Here is a 15,324-nt window from a genome sequence, read left to right as displayed (position 1 = left end):
ATCATTGCAGATATAAAATGCACATCATCTCCTTTTAAATAAGATCATTATTATTATTATTAAAATATTACTGAACACAAATTGATTTCAATTATTCACATGGTAACTGATTCTAAACTTCTGAACGGCAGTGTATTCTATTCAATTATTGAATTCCACCTAAGCCTTGATTATGTAGTTTTTATCTGTAAACTCAGGATTTAAGAACATTCTATGAAAATAAATTCAGGCTTAAATTTACATTCACATTATGGGGTTAATTGTTTTGGCCTAAATGTGACACAGTATTTCTTCCTCACTGTGCAAACATAAAAATCATGTACATACATATACGACTTCAGTCATGTTTGTGCACTAATGTCTTCACTTTGCATTAATGTGTGCGTTCAGATAAGTGACAAACTAAAAGAAAAACTTGAATAAATAGAAGCAGATGCTTCTAGACTGGTGTACAATTAGGCAGTTAATATCCTATCACACTCTGTGGCATGCATAAAAATGCTGAGCAGGCCCAGTTGTCCTTGATTTTGGATCAAGACAGCAAGAGGAGAAGTGATTTTGAAAGAGGGTTCATTATTGGACAGCTGGAGCTTAAGTCACAAACAATGCTCAACTGGCTAGTGTTTCCATAGGAACAGTGACTACAGTGCCATTTGCAGTTAGATCTATGGAAAGATTGTGGGTGATAGCACATGTTCAATGACTGTGAAGAAAATCAAAAGAGCAGCTGCTTTTTGGGTGACTGAGAATGTTAATGCAGGACGTGATCAGACTGTGCCAGCATGAGCTATCCATCCACAACCACATACAGAGAGATGTTATAGTAGGGTTGCAATGGATTATCACCCTTATTACAAAGATTAATGACCATCTGAGAGGTCAGCAGCATAAAAACTATAAGCACAGAGATGTGGAAAAAGTGAAATGGTCAGATGATCATCTTCACCATCTTCCTCAATGCACACCAAAATAACGGCACAGGACTGAATGGTTAACCCCTACAGTGAGTGGGTTTGTGCTGTGGAAAGCATTTTACTTGGGTCCACTTGTTCCCTAGAGGGAATGGTCGCTTCTGATGCACACATCCGAATCAGGTAAATTCACAGCAATGTTATTTTTTCAGCATGGACAGTATTTGAGTTAGGCAGTGATTAGTTTGGTTTAGTTCATGCTGACTGGAGATCAAACGGTTGTCTGCTTTCACCTGTCGTGGTGGTGTTGATGCTTGAGTGTGTGAACTGTGGAGAAACTGTGGTCAGATTTTCTCTGATTGTCAAGGTAGAGGAAGATGAAAGTGTATTCCTATTGGTTGTGGTCTCCTCCTTCGTTGTTGTCCTGTGGACGAAAGTCCCTGTTGTTGTGGGAACTGTGTGTGTTGTTGTTAAGGCAGTCTGTCCTGTCAGCAGTCAAAAGGAGCGTATCATACAAGAAATATCAGACATACAGGCACATACATACGAACCACACCCTGAAAAAAAGGGATGCATTGAAGGCACTGTATTCAAATGTGTAAGGGAGAGCGGGGCACAACTGAACATGGGGTAAAATTTAACAAGAATATTTCATGTAGCTAAATCGGCCAAAATAAAATCTGCTCGTATTCCCATAGTATTCCACATCATCTGCAAATTTACACAGCGACTGGACCAATATTTCTAGAGATTTACTGGTACTGTGATGACTGTTTAAAGTAACCATTAAAGTAACTTTTTTCATTATAAGCATTTTTATAAGTCACATAATTATTATGAATTTTAATCACCCTATCAGGGGCTATAATGTAGGACCACTCTGAAGCATTTAAACTAGCAACAAAGCTAAAGAGCAGCCTCCCCACGGAGGGGTTAGTTTTGATTGGGTTAAATTATGAGAGAAGTCTATATACCCCTTATATAAACCATTATGAAACCATTCATACCAGATGTTGTAGAAGTGCTCTGTGTTTTTCCCTTGGTGGTACAATAAGTCGTCACTGGTGCACTGGATGTTGAAAGAGTGAGATTTGGGGCTGGTGTGTGGGCCTGTGTGTTTGTAACTGTAAAAGAATACAAATATTTAAGATTTCTCTCCAAGAACATCTTTCCATGAAGCATGATGCTATGTGGGAACATTTGCTTTGGCATCCTACAGTCTGTCACCTTTATCAGATGGAATCAGTGAGGCCTACACCAGGAAGCAAAAGCCAGCATGAAGAAACACTGAATAATATATAGTTTGAAAGCACTTGATTCAAATGTGTACATCATTTACACATTAAATCAATGACCTCAACACAATTCATGCCTAAAGTATGCAGGGCAAAACTGTGTTGATGTAATATTTAAAATTCATGTGGACATGATATACAATTTGAATCAAGTGATTTCAATGCACTGGCGACCTGTCCAGGGTGTATCCTGCCTTTCGCCCGAAGACTGCTGGGATAGGCTCCAGCACCCCCCCCGCGACCCTGACGGAGAGGCGGCTTAGAAAATGGATGGATGGATGAATGGATGGATGGATGGATGGATGGATGGATGGATGGATGGATGATTTCAATGCAGCACTTTTTTTTTGACTAACTCAAAGAGAGAGAGAGAAATGTGCAAAAAACAGACAGCCAACTTTATAACTGATTCCTTTAAAGGGGCTTTAAGGGAATACTTTTTCCAATGTTTTAAACTGATCTGTGTCAACCACATCCGTAATGTAGGATTGATTGCCATGGACAACAAGGTTGGTGTGTTTCCCTGTACTCAGGAAAAAACACAGAAAACTGTTGACTCAAAAATGATTTCATAGGTGCTTTTCTGACAAATAGTAAATATTTTCTGGTCTTTGTAAGCATAGATAAATGCCTTTGTATGATGTGTCTGTAGCCAATATGTCCCTTGGCGAAATCTTGCATGTGTTCTTGCAATTGATGTAGCCATGCGTTCTTTAGTAGCAACTGCTGCTATTGGACAAGGTTGGACAAGCTTTACAAAACACTGGCGAAAAATATCCCTTTCAAAATGAGAAACTGCAGCACACAACTACAAATACCTAACGTGACAGTGTTATTCATTTCAAGTTACATTTATATTGTATGTTTGTGAAAGGCTGCACTTTTAAGATAGATCTGGTCTAACATGTCTACCATGCAAAGGTTAGCATGGTGCAAATCTGACATGGTTTCCATCCTGCCTAGTTTCAATTAGCAACAACAACACAGTCCAATTCTGTGGCATAGCATTTCAAACTGAAAAATCATCGTTATGTAGAAAATCTGAGCGAAGATTGTTTGAATTCCTCATTAATTATGAATATGATTTTGCCAACATTCTGTAAACCCATCATAACCCCATTTGTCAGTGCACTGACCCCTTCTGTACTGACCATGACTTATGGAAAAGCCTAAGCCCATCAACTCCCATTTGTTAGGCCACAAAGAAAGCATGACAGTGAAATCCAGCACCTGTGGTTTTTCCATGAAAGTTAGAAATGGAAATGAGGTAATATGAATTGTTGGCTGGTCATACTGGTTGATCAGTTTTTTTTTTTATTTGCACTGAAAAAATTGTGCTGAATTATACTTGATTCAAATGTGTACATCAATTCTATGGGAACAACTCATATTACATCCAAGGTCTTGTCTTACAGTCTTTAAGTGCAGAATGTGCTTTGAACTTGTATGTTTCAGCAAATGTCTTCAGTCATGTTTGTGTACTAATGTCTTCACTTTGCATTAATGTGTGCGTTCAGATAAGTGACAAACTAAAAGAAAAACTTGAATAAATAGAAGCAGATGCTTCTAGACTGGTGTACAATTAGGCAGTTAATATCCTATCACACTCTGTGGCATGCATAAAAATGCTGAGCAGGCCCAGTTGTCCTTGATTTTGGATCAAGACGGCAAGAGAAGTGATTTTGAAAGAGGGTTCATTATTGGACAGCAGGAGCTCAAGTCACAAACATTGCTCAACTGGCTAGTGTTTCCATAGGAACAGTGACTACAGTGCCATTTGCAGTTAGATCTATGGAAAGATTGTGGGTGATAGCACATGTTCAATGACTGTGAAGAAAATCAAAAGAGCAGCTGCTTTTTGGGTGACTGAGAATGTTAATGCAGGACGTGATCAGACTGGGCCAGCATGAACTATCCATCCACAACCACATACAGAGAGATGTTATAGTAGGGTTGCAATGGATTATCACCCTTATTACAAAGATTAATGACCATCTGAGAGGTCAGCAGCATAAAAACTATAAGCACAGAGATGTGGAAAAAGTGAAATGGTCAGATGATCATCTTCACCATCTTCCTCAATGCACACCAAAATAACGGCACAGGACTGAATGGTTAACCCCTACAGTGAGTGGGTTTGTGCTGTGGAAAGCATTTTACTTGGGTCCACTTGTTCCCTAGAGGGAATGGTCGCTTCTGATGCACACATCCGAATCAGGTAAATTCACAGCAATGTTATTTTTTCAGCATGGACAGTATTTGAGTTAGGCAGTGATTAGTTTGGTTTAGTTCATGCTGACTGGAGATCAAACGGTTGTCTGCTTTCACCTGTCGTGGTGGTGTTGATGCTTGAGTGTGTGAACTGTGGAGAAACTGTGGTCAGATTTTCTCTGATTGTCAAGGTAGAGGAAGATGAAAGTGTATTCCTATTGGTTGTGGTCTCCTCCTTCGTTGTTGTCCTGTGGACGAAAGTCCCTGTTGTTGTGGGAACTGTGTGTGTTGTTGTTAAGGCAGTCTGTCCTGTCAGCAGTCAAAAGGAGCGTATCATACAAGAAATATCAGACATACAGGCACATACATACGGACCACACCCTGAAAAAAAGGGATGCATTGAAGGCACTGTATTCAAATGTGTAAGGGAGAGCGGGGCACAACTGAACATGGGGTAAAATTTAACAAGAATATTTCATGTAGCTAAATCGGCCAAAATAAAATCTGCTCGTATTCCCATAGTATTCCACATCATCTGCAAATTTACACAGCGACTGGACCAATATTTCTAGAGATTTACTGGTACTGTGATGACTGTTTAAAGTAACCATTAAAGTAACTTTTTTCATTATAAGCATTTTTATAAGTCACATATAAGTCACATAATTATTATGAATTTTAATCACCCTATCAGGGGCTATAATGGACCACTCTGAAGCATTTAAACTAGCAAAAAAGCTAAAGAGCAGCCTCCCCACGGATGGGTTAGTTTTGATTGGGTTAAATTATGAGAGAAGTCTATATACCCCTTATATAAACTCAAAGCAAAGTTATTATTCTTGCATGTTTTTATGTTCAGATTTGTCAAAAATATACTACTGAGGTCATGTATAAAATATTTCTATTGGATTGTTCTGATTTTTAATATAACTGTATTCTACTTTGCAGACAACTTGTCATTTCTGACAGCCTCTTTTTTTATATTTTTATGTAATTACTTTGGAAAGCTCAAAATGTTCAGACAACATAGAAGTGCAATGAATTACTTGTGCTTGTGTTGATATCCCAGACTAGTTGTTATCAGACAACTAATTCCTCTGTCTGTTACAATTAATCTCACATATGGGGTAAGTTGTAACATCTGCACTCTCGGGTGAATCATTCCTGGACAATTTGTGCTGGAAACAAAGTTTATGTTTTCATTTGTAGCAGAAACGTGTAGGTACAGTATCAAAAGAATATTTTTTTATAAAACATACTTTTTCTCAAACATTTTGAAATTTTTCATTAAACACCAAAATGTTGTGTCCCATTCTCATTTACATCATTTCCATTTGAATAAAATATAGCTAACAAATTATTGTGAAAAGTAAGTAACCTGAAATAGCGATCTATTTTATTCAGGTGGAAATGATGTACACGTCTGAATCAAGACAGTTCAGTGCATACAAACACACATTATGAAACCATTCATACCAGATGTTGTAGAAGTGCTCTGTGTTTTTCCCTTGGTGGTATAATAAGTCGTCACTGGTGCACTGGATGTTGAAAGAGTGAGATTTGGGGCTGGTGTGTGGGCCTGTGTGTTTGTAACTGTAAAAGAATACAAATATTTAAGATTTCTCTCCAAGAACATCTTTCCATGAAGCATGATGCTATGTGGGAACATTTGCTTTGGCATCCTACAGTCTGTCACCTTTATCAGATGGAATCAGTGAGGCCTACACCAGGAAGCAAAAGCCAGCATGAAGAAACACTGAATAATATATAGTTTGAAAGCACTTGATTCAAATGTGTACATCATTTACACATTAAATCAATGACCTCAACACAATTCATGCCTAAAGTATGCAGGGCAAAACTGTGTTGATGTAATATTTTTAATTTTTAATGATTTTTAATGATATACAATTTGAATCAAGTGATTTCAATGCAGCACTTTTTTTTGACTAACTCAAATATGGACAGCCATCCATTTATAATATTTCTTGCACCTTTTCTTTTATACAATACAGAGTTTCACTATTCACTACAATTCACTATTTCTTTGAGTGTTTCTGGCTCTAGAGCAAGCAACAGCTTATCAGGACATTTTGTGTGAAAAGAAAGGGAAGAAGCAGGAAGTAATTTAGCTTGTTTATGTTTATAAAAGAATGCATGCAAATTGTCCTTGTAATGTATACTCTGCATATAGGCATCAACAAGAACAAATCGATGGATTTCAGCATGCACATCTTTATATTATGTATGTAACCCGTACACTGTTGACATCAGGGACACAGACAGACGGGGAGAGGGGGAGAGAGGAGGAGGAGGAGGAGGAGGAGGAGAGAGAGAGAAATGTGCAAAAAACAGACAGCCAACTTTATAACTGATTCCTTTAAAGGGGCTTTAAGGGAATACTTTTGCCATGTTTTAAACTGATCTGTGTCAACCACATCCGTAATGTAGGATTGATTGCCATGGACAACAAGGTTGGTGTGTTTCCCTGTACTCAGGAAAAAACACAGAAAACTGTTGACTCAAAAATGATTTCATAGGTGCTTTTCTGACAAATAGTAAATATTTTCTGGTCTTTGTAAGCATAGATAAATGCTTGTGGATGATAATCAACCACAGATGTGTCAGATAGAGATCAGATTGAAAAATGCAGGCAGGATGTGGAAATGGTGCTGAGGGGGTTTCAGATTAGATGCCTTTTCTTGGAAGGGCATTGGGTTTTTTTTTTTTTTAATCAGATAGGCACCTGCAGGCAGTGTCAAGTCTATCCCAATGAGGGTACCTATATGGCACCTTACAGGGCATTGCATCATTTTTTCTCCACTAGAAGGGCTCTCATTAAGACACAATATGAAACTTTCTTGCTCTAGAGCACGCATCAAAAATTATTGCATGAAAAGACACCCTTATTTATTTCCTACGTGAAGGCTGACCAGTAGGGCATTTCCTTCTTGTTTTGGCCACTCTATTGGGCATCTTAGCAATGCTTTTTGAACCATGGGATCACTAGGTTATGTGATAAAATGCCCTGTCTCATTCCACTACTTCAGTACATGTTCACACTGACCTACTTAAAGGAAAGAGATATTAATGTTTGTCCCACTAATGTTTGTGTTTTTTATTTGCCTTAATTAATCTTTCAGTTAATTTCCACTTTGAGTTTCAGTTAGTAAACATGGTTTACTGGTAACCATGGTTTACATGGTTAATGTATATGAATAACATGCAAATACACATTTATATTATAAAAATATAAATTGTATTCAGAGAGTGTACCAAGACTACTTTTGAGCACTGTACTTCTTCTTACTTTGAATTTCAGTATCCCAACACAAAACACCCTCCCACATCCCTAGAGCCTCTTACATGCACAATGACAGGCCATAAAGGAGAAAGGAAAACTGTACTTACGTGCTGTTGATGTTGGACCTTGCAAGACAGAAATATATAAATTTACATATTAATATTAATTGTCACTGATCAAACATGTTACTAAGCTTAACAAAAACTGCAAATGAAGAGCCATCAATACGTAGGTATTCTGACAGATCTGCTGCAAGAATGACATATTGAAATGTTAACGTCATACTCAATATTGGTGATCTGGCAATCCTCACAATCCATCTGTCTGGCCTATCTTTCAGCACTGTAGTCTTATGATAATCCTGCTCACTCACAGGACAAATGCTGTGAAGAATAGTGAAAGCTACAAGCCTCTCAGTTATTTGTTTATGCTGAGCAAGTGAACCATTATGAAATAAGTGGTTGATATACAACCTCCTTTATCGTAGGGATCAAGGCTGAAAAAAGATCAAACCTAAAAAACATGACTCAAATCATGGCTACTGCATATATATAAACACTGCAAATGATGATTTCTCATTGACTAATCAATGCTGAGGAATCATACAGAACAAGATAGCATATGAAGGCAATTTAGATTTTGCTATAAAATAGCAACATCATAAAGTAATCTACTGTCTAAGTTCTATACGTATACAGTTCAGAAATGGCTCATTCACCCATAAATATGAGTTTTAACATCATTTATATAAATTTTATTTATAAAATAACCTGTGCATTAGTTTGTCCTGCGCTCTAAACTCATAAGTGGGGCTTTTGTCATTTTTCTGACCACAGTTTTGTTTTGCATGAAGCAATAACCACCTCTCACAATGTTTTTATTTTGTATTTTATTTTTGAATTACATTCAGTTCAGTTCAGAATACTTTATTAGTCCCAAAAAGGGCAATTTATTTGCAGCCTTCTCGTCCATACACGCGACTGTACATATATACACACACATACATAGGTAAATACATAAATAAATGCACGGAGACAACAAATAACAATACTTTTAAAAGACTATTATCTGCATTTAATAGTTTGATAGCAGAAGGAATAAAAGACCTGGAATAGCGATTTGTTCTACTGAAGGGAGTAATATAACACAGACCTGACAGCATTACAGTAAATTCGCTGGAAAAAATATTATCAGATTGAGTGATAATTCCTCTTGCCTCCTGAGCCACTTGTTTCTCCCACAGGGAGCCCAGGTCTCTCTGTTGGAGTCCAATTATCTTGGAATAGATTTTTACAATGCCCTTCAGGCTATTCTTGTACCTCACCAACAGTCCATTGAACTAACAATAAACGAGTAAGTTAAACACTTTCAATAAATGACTTGTAGAAACTGCACAACACTGTATGACAAACATGAAAATAATTCACCTTATGCAGTAAATGAGCTCTTTGTTGACCCTTCTTAACAACTAGTTCTGTATTCGTATCAAATTTAAGCTGGGAGTCAAATACTGTTCCTAAGTACTTATATGTATCCACAATCTGTACCTCTTTTCCATGTATGACATTAGCTTTTGGTTCCTTTTTATCTTGCCTGAAATCAATGATTAATTCCTTAGTTTTTAACACCATGTAACAAAAGCAGCAAGAGCAAAACTATGATCTGACTCTGAACCCTGAAGAAGAGACAATAATACAGTGTTGTCAGAAAATTTTGCAAGACAGCTGCCCTCTGTAGAAGTCCTGCAGCTGTCCATGTACATAATAAAAAGCAAAGGGGAACAGGACACAACCCTGAGGTGCCCCCGTATTTGAGACCACGGTGCTGGAGGTACAGCCATTTACCCGGACTTGCTGAATTCTGTCGGTCAAAAAATCTAAAAGCAACACCAGCAGCTGTTTAGGTAGTTTAAAAGCCAGTCGCTCAATCAAAATATGAGGCTGCATCTTATTAAAAGTTGAAGAAAAATCAGCAAATAAAAATCTTACATGAGACTGGGGTCTATCAAGGTGCTTATATATACCTTATCAAGGATAAAAAGTTTTGCATCCTCTACACCCTTACCAGCTTGGTAAGCAAACTGCAAAAGATCTAATTTGTTACCAATAAGAGAGACAATTATATGTTTTAAAATCTTTTCAAATGTTTTAATAACAAGGGATGTGAGTGCAACTGGTCTAAACTCCCTTAATTCCCTGGTGTTTTTTTCAGTTTTGGAATAGGTATTATCATGGATGTTTTCCAGATTATAGGTATCTGACCACATTTAATACACAACTGGAAAAGTCCTGCGAAGACCCCACTAAGCTGATTAGCACAATGATGCAAAATATGCCCACAAATGGCATCAGGACTGGCAGCTTTGTTCATGTTCACCCTCCCAAACAGATACGTAACATATTTCTGAGTTATCACGATCTCATTCAGAGATATGAGAGACCATCTAAGCTTACAAACATCCTCCGAAAACTCAGGCCTTTCAAAACGAGAAAAAAAATGATTGAAGGCATTCAAAATTCAGAATCATCCACTCTGTTATAATAAACTGTCATGTCTCATTTACTCCTTGGTTAACAGAGGCCATTTTTTAAACACTTTCCCAGGCTTCTCTTAGATGTATATATACATATACATATATACTGGTATACTGCATTTCTTTCTTTTTCCTATATTTAATTTTTGCCCTCCTAATTTCATTTCGTACTTCTCTGGAGATAAGCTTCTTCTCCAGCGGATTTCCGATAAAAAAGATCCTTATCTTTTTATTTTATATCGTTTTAAGCTCTTTCGTTACCCAAGGTTTATAATTTGGATAAATAACAACCTTTTTAGTTGGAATAGTGGTGTCAGTGCAAAATGTAATGTAAGATGAGACTGTGTCAGCTAGTTCATTAATATCATCACAAGCATTATAGATAGATAGATATTTTATTGATTCCGAAGCAAATTTAGCAACACTGCCAGTCTGCACAATCAAAACATGCCTGGAGAGAGAAAATACTGTCTTCTGACCAAATCTTTACTGTTCTCTCCTTACGCTCAAGGCATCTGAAGGAAGGTTTGTACATAGGCCTCAGACACACTATTGTGATAGGATTCACCTAAAGCAGGTGGATTTATAAGCACCAGCCAGAGAACCATAACAAAGACTAATCATGGAGTTATTTCATGTAGTGGCACAACTCACATACTGTTCACATGTCCTAAGGATTTTGTCCAATTTGCAATGGTTAAAAACACTGATAATAAATTTGGGAGCATCCGGACAAATTGAGTCCAACCTATGCATTACATCAGCCATCAGCTGGGCAGCTACCGATGCATTCGCTTGCGGGTGTATATACACTACTGTGAAAAATACCTGTTGAAATTCATGAGGCAAATAATGAGGGTGAAGTGAAATTGTCAGCAGTTCAATATCCGGCATACACATCCTCTCCTGAACCACCACAGTATTACAGTACCTCTGGTTAACGTAGAAGCACACACCTCCTCCACGGTGGTTATCTCAGGAGACTGGTCTATTTCGAAATGGGCTACCTAACCCACTTATTAACAGTTCTTCATCCCAGTCTGATTCGCTAAGCCATGTTTCAGTAAAGGCCAGAAGACATGCTACCTTCCCTTCATGTCTGAATTTAACCCACGCTTCCAATTCATCCATCTTGCTCTGGATAGACTGCATATTTGAAAGAAGGAGTGTCGGCAGTGCAGGAAACTTGCAGCGGTCACTGAGGCCCGCCCATACTTCAAAGTTTGAGGTGTATTCCACCCCTTCTCCCCCTTTTCCGATGATTCATCTTAAAAACTGATCTGCAAAGCTCCATAGGAGTGCTTGCTGGCACAAAGCCATTTGTTGAAGCCCATAAAGATAGGAGAAGCTTGCGGGTAAGAATGATTCTCCCCGTGGTAGTGCGGCGATATTGGCCCATGCCATGGGCAGTTTCCTAACTAAAACAAGACATTGCGCATAAAAATATCCAAAAAAGTAAAAAAAACACCACAAACATTGCTACGTCCATGTCAATAGGTCCGATATACCAAACATGCAAAGAAAAACACATAAAAAAACCAAACAAACGAGCCGCTACTCAAGTCGCACACTATGAAGCGCCCCGGAAGTTACATTCTCTCTGTGCTGCTCTTGTTGGAAAATGGATCCACAAACACTTCAGTCAGAAACTTTATGTCCTGTCTGAGTGGTCGTTCCTTGGGAAAAGATCTTACTGAGTCGGTTTGACATATCAGTGAAATATAATCATCTATCCAATACCAAAAGACACCTAAACAGTTATCCGCTGATATGGATATGATTGCGATATCACTGTGCATCCTCAATTGTGAATCACACTATTTAGTAGGTATTTGCTTTAATTTATTGCTAAAAAGATTAGCATGTTTGAACTATGGTTGCATATTTGAACTACTGATACCGAACTATTCTCTCTCTATATATAATTCCATAATGAGTATCAAAAAGAGGTAGACAGAAACATAGTTTATAAAGAAAGATTCTACCTACCAGCAGTTGGTATCGGCTTTAATGGATCAGCTGCAAGAAAGAAATACAGAAATATTAGCATCATACTGAATGTTGGCGAATTGGCAATCAGTCTAGTCTATCTTTCACCACTGTAATATTATTGAAAGCTTGCCTACATACAGGATACAGGCTATTATTTGTTTATGCTGAGGAACTTTTAACTTAGTGATCTATGCTAAAAATAAGATTTAAAAAAAGATGAAAAGAATGACTGAAATCAGGAAAATCAGGACTACAGCATATATAAACACTGCAAATAATTATTTCTCATTGACTAATCAAAGCTGAAGGGTCACACAGAACAAGATAGCATGTGAGAGCATTTAAGATTTTGCTGTAAAATATCTTAATTATAAAGCAATCTATTGTAGAAGTTCCTTACGTATACATGTCAGAGATGGGAGGTTCACCCATAAATACGCGTGGTTTTTTTCTTCACATCTGTAAAGGTTGGATGTCCCGGCCTTCCTTACATAGCCGTCTATACACTGCATACGGAACCGGGACTCTAACTTGTCCGGTGTCTTTGCATTTTTCGGCGGCTCAGGAGCCTCACACCTAACTGAGAGAGTAAAAGCAAAGCACTTTAGACATTGGTAATGCACACGTGCATGCACACATACACATAAACATACACACACACACACACACACACACACACACACACACACACACACACACACACACACACACACACACACACACACGCACACACACACACACAGAGACACACACATATACATGCACACTTCAAACCACTTTACAAAATAGAGATGTCATTTAAACAAGGTCATTTTGAGTGGTTAGGTGTAGAAAGGTGCATTCTGTAGAAATGTATTGTCTCAAGGATTAATTATAAAGATTTTTTTCCATTAATAAACAGGCTACCCATTTAATAATTTTGGAAAAAGCTGTTTCACAACAACAAGTTCCTATTTGCATAGGAATTGCATACATTAAGAATTCTGTCTGGATTTAGGCCTCATCATAGTACAGCACTAGTGAACCATTGTAAACAATCTTATTCCCTATCAAGGAAAAATATATTTGCTGGTTTTGCTTGATCTTAGTGCTACTCTTGACACAATAAACCACTCTATCTTAATACATAGACTAGAAAACCTTGTAAGGGTAACAGGAATAGCTCTTTGCTGATTCAGATCTTACCTGACTGATCGATATCATTTGCTGAATGTAAATGGCGAATCATATGAAAGTAAAGCATGGTGTCCTGCAAGGCTGTTTTAGGACCTCTATTATTCACATTATATATGCTAGCACTGAATACCATTATCAGTAAACATGGCATCAATTTCCACTGCTTCGCTTATGACGCACAATTGCATCAACCAAACCAGCATTTCTTTGCTGAGCTGAATAATTGCCCACCCTGTGTGGTCTAATTGCTGTTGCTTCATCTGTCTTGATCGGGTGCCCACAGCTCACCAGCCTTCTGGACCAGTCTGACCACCATGGAGTTTCCTGCTGTACAACACTGTACAAACCTCACCTGCATGAACTAACCCTCCTGATGATATTGCTGCACAGACTCCTAACTATTTGATCATAACCATTGCTTCACCTTCTTTTACCCTTTTCCTTTCTTTTTTTAAAATATTTTCTAGTAATGGTAAAACCTACTCTCTGTTCATATTGCTTTTATGTTATTGTATTGCTATCCAGTGTCTTGCTCATGGTGGCTCGGACCTGGATTTTTCTGTAAAAATGCTTTGTGTCAACAACTGTTGTAAAACATGCTTTAACAATACGCTTTTACTTAACTTAATTGCTTAGAGTCCACTGACATGAAAAAAGAGTATAATCACTCCTCATGAGATATCACTGTGCTGTTTCATATTCTTTGCCTTTCAGTAAATCTCAAGTTATTTCTAAGACAAAATATTCACTGTAGAAAGTCCACAAACAGATATTAAGCTAGGTGTACGTTATAAAGTTGATGCCACATATAGATAGCGTATTTTTTAACTGTTAGCAACATTCACATATTTGAACTATTGATGGATATTCGAACTACTAATACTGAACTATTCTTCAAACTCCACACTAAGTATCAAAGAGGGGTATACAGAAAGAAACTACTTACCAGTGGATGACACCGGCATTGATGGACCAGCTGCAAGAATGAAAAATTAAAACATTAACATCATACTGAATGTTTGAGTTGTTTAGGCATAAAACAGAGAGAAAGAAGCACTCAGTATGCAAACAGATGGAGCCAGGAGCCACTAGTTCTTGACATATTGTATGCCGTGTTCATTTTAGAGGGGGGCTTATTATATATGTACTTTTTGTATACTTTTATATATACTTTTTGATATTGCATTGCTAGAAATACTGGCAAAAACAAATATAGCAAAAATAACATTGTTATTATTAACAATCCCAGATTCTTATTATTGGCCCCAGTTGTGGACCAAAAACAGTACATTAGCTTTTTTTTTTTTTTTTTTAGTACATTTGGTTTTTCACAGTTTCCGCCCTTATTTAGTCATAGCCAGTTCTTCCTGCCAGCTAGCTGAATGCTAGGGTGTATAGGTGTGGGGGGAGTTTCTGCTGCTGGCGTGAGGACTAGCAGAGATTATTCAGAGACGTGAAGCTCCACCACATCTTTTTAACTGCTTGAAAGAGAATGCTAACTGCCCATTCTATCCCATGCCTACATGACCACATCATCTGCAAAAAGCAGACGTGAAATCGGTTGGTGGGATTGAGAAGATCCTTGAAGTATTCCTTCCGCAGTCCAATGATGTCCCCAATCAAAGTCAGTAGCCCCCCAGCCACACTGTATACAGTGTTTTCAGAAACCGCTTTCCTCTCCTGAGGCGCTTGACGGTTTACCAGAACCTTCTCGGTGCCTGTCGACAGTCTTTCTCCATGGCCTCACCAAACTCTTCCCACACCCAAGTTTTTGCCTCAGCAACCGCCGAAGCCGCGACTCGCTTGGCCCTTTGGTATCCATCTGCTAGTTATATTTTCCAATTAAGTGAGCAAATTCTCATTACTGCAACACAGTGAGGTTTGAAGATAAATATGTAATTT

At 37.9% G+C, this 15,324-nt stretch overlaps 1 protein-coding gene across 6 annotated transcripts in view; it reads right to left on the bottom strand.

The window, feature by feature from the left end:
- The window catches only part of il15ra (interleukin 15 receptor subunit alpha), a 40,823-nt gene that overhangs the window by 5,719 nt on the left and 19,780 nt on the right, over positions 1 to 15,324 (bottom strand). Inside the window, exons 2-9 of one of the 6 annotated variants that reach the window (XM_037538729.1) lie at positions 14,369 to 14,398; positions 12,647 to 12,826; positions 12,244 to 12,273; positions 7,829 to 7,846; positions 5,894 to 6,010; positions 4,535 to 4,726; positions 1,919 to 2,035; positions 1,205 to 1,396 (exon numbers count right to left, since the gene is read on the bottom strand). In XM_037538729.1, the coding sequence (XP_037394626.1) occupies positions 1,205 to 1,396; positions 1,919 to 2,035; positions 4,535 to 4,726; positions 5,894 to 6,010; positions 7,829 to 7,846; positions 12,244 to 12,273; positions 12,647 to 12,826; positions 14,369 to 14,398 (876 nt within the window). The remainder of the gene's footprint in view (positions 1 to 1,204; positions 1,397 to 1,918; positions 2,036 to 4,534; positions 4,727 to 5,893; positions 6,011 to 7,828; positions 7,847 to 12,243; positions 12,274 to 12,646; positions 12,827 to 14,368; positions 14,399 to 15,324) is intronic. The other 5 variants (XM_017696933.2, XM_037538731.1, XM_017696934.2 and 2 more) reach the window with 5 other exon arrangements.

The sequence above is a fragment of the Pygocentrus nattereri genome, chromosome 1 (genome assembly GCF_015220715.1).
Source record: "Pygocentrus nattereri isolate fPygNat1 chromosome 1, fPygNat1.pri, whole genome shotgun sequence".
NCBI lineage: Eukaryota > Metazoa > Chordata > Actinopteri > Characiformes > Serrasalmidae > Pygocentrus > Pygocentrus nattereri.
Note: the sequence above shows the minus strand (reverse complement) of the source record. Positions and strands in the feature narration are given on the sequence as shown.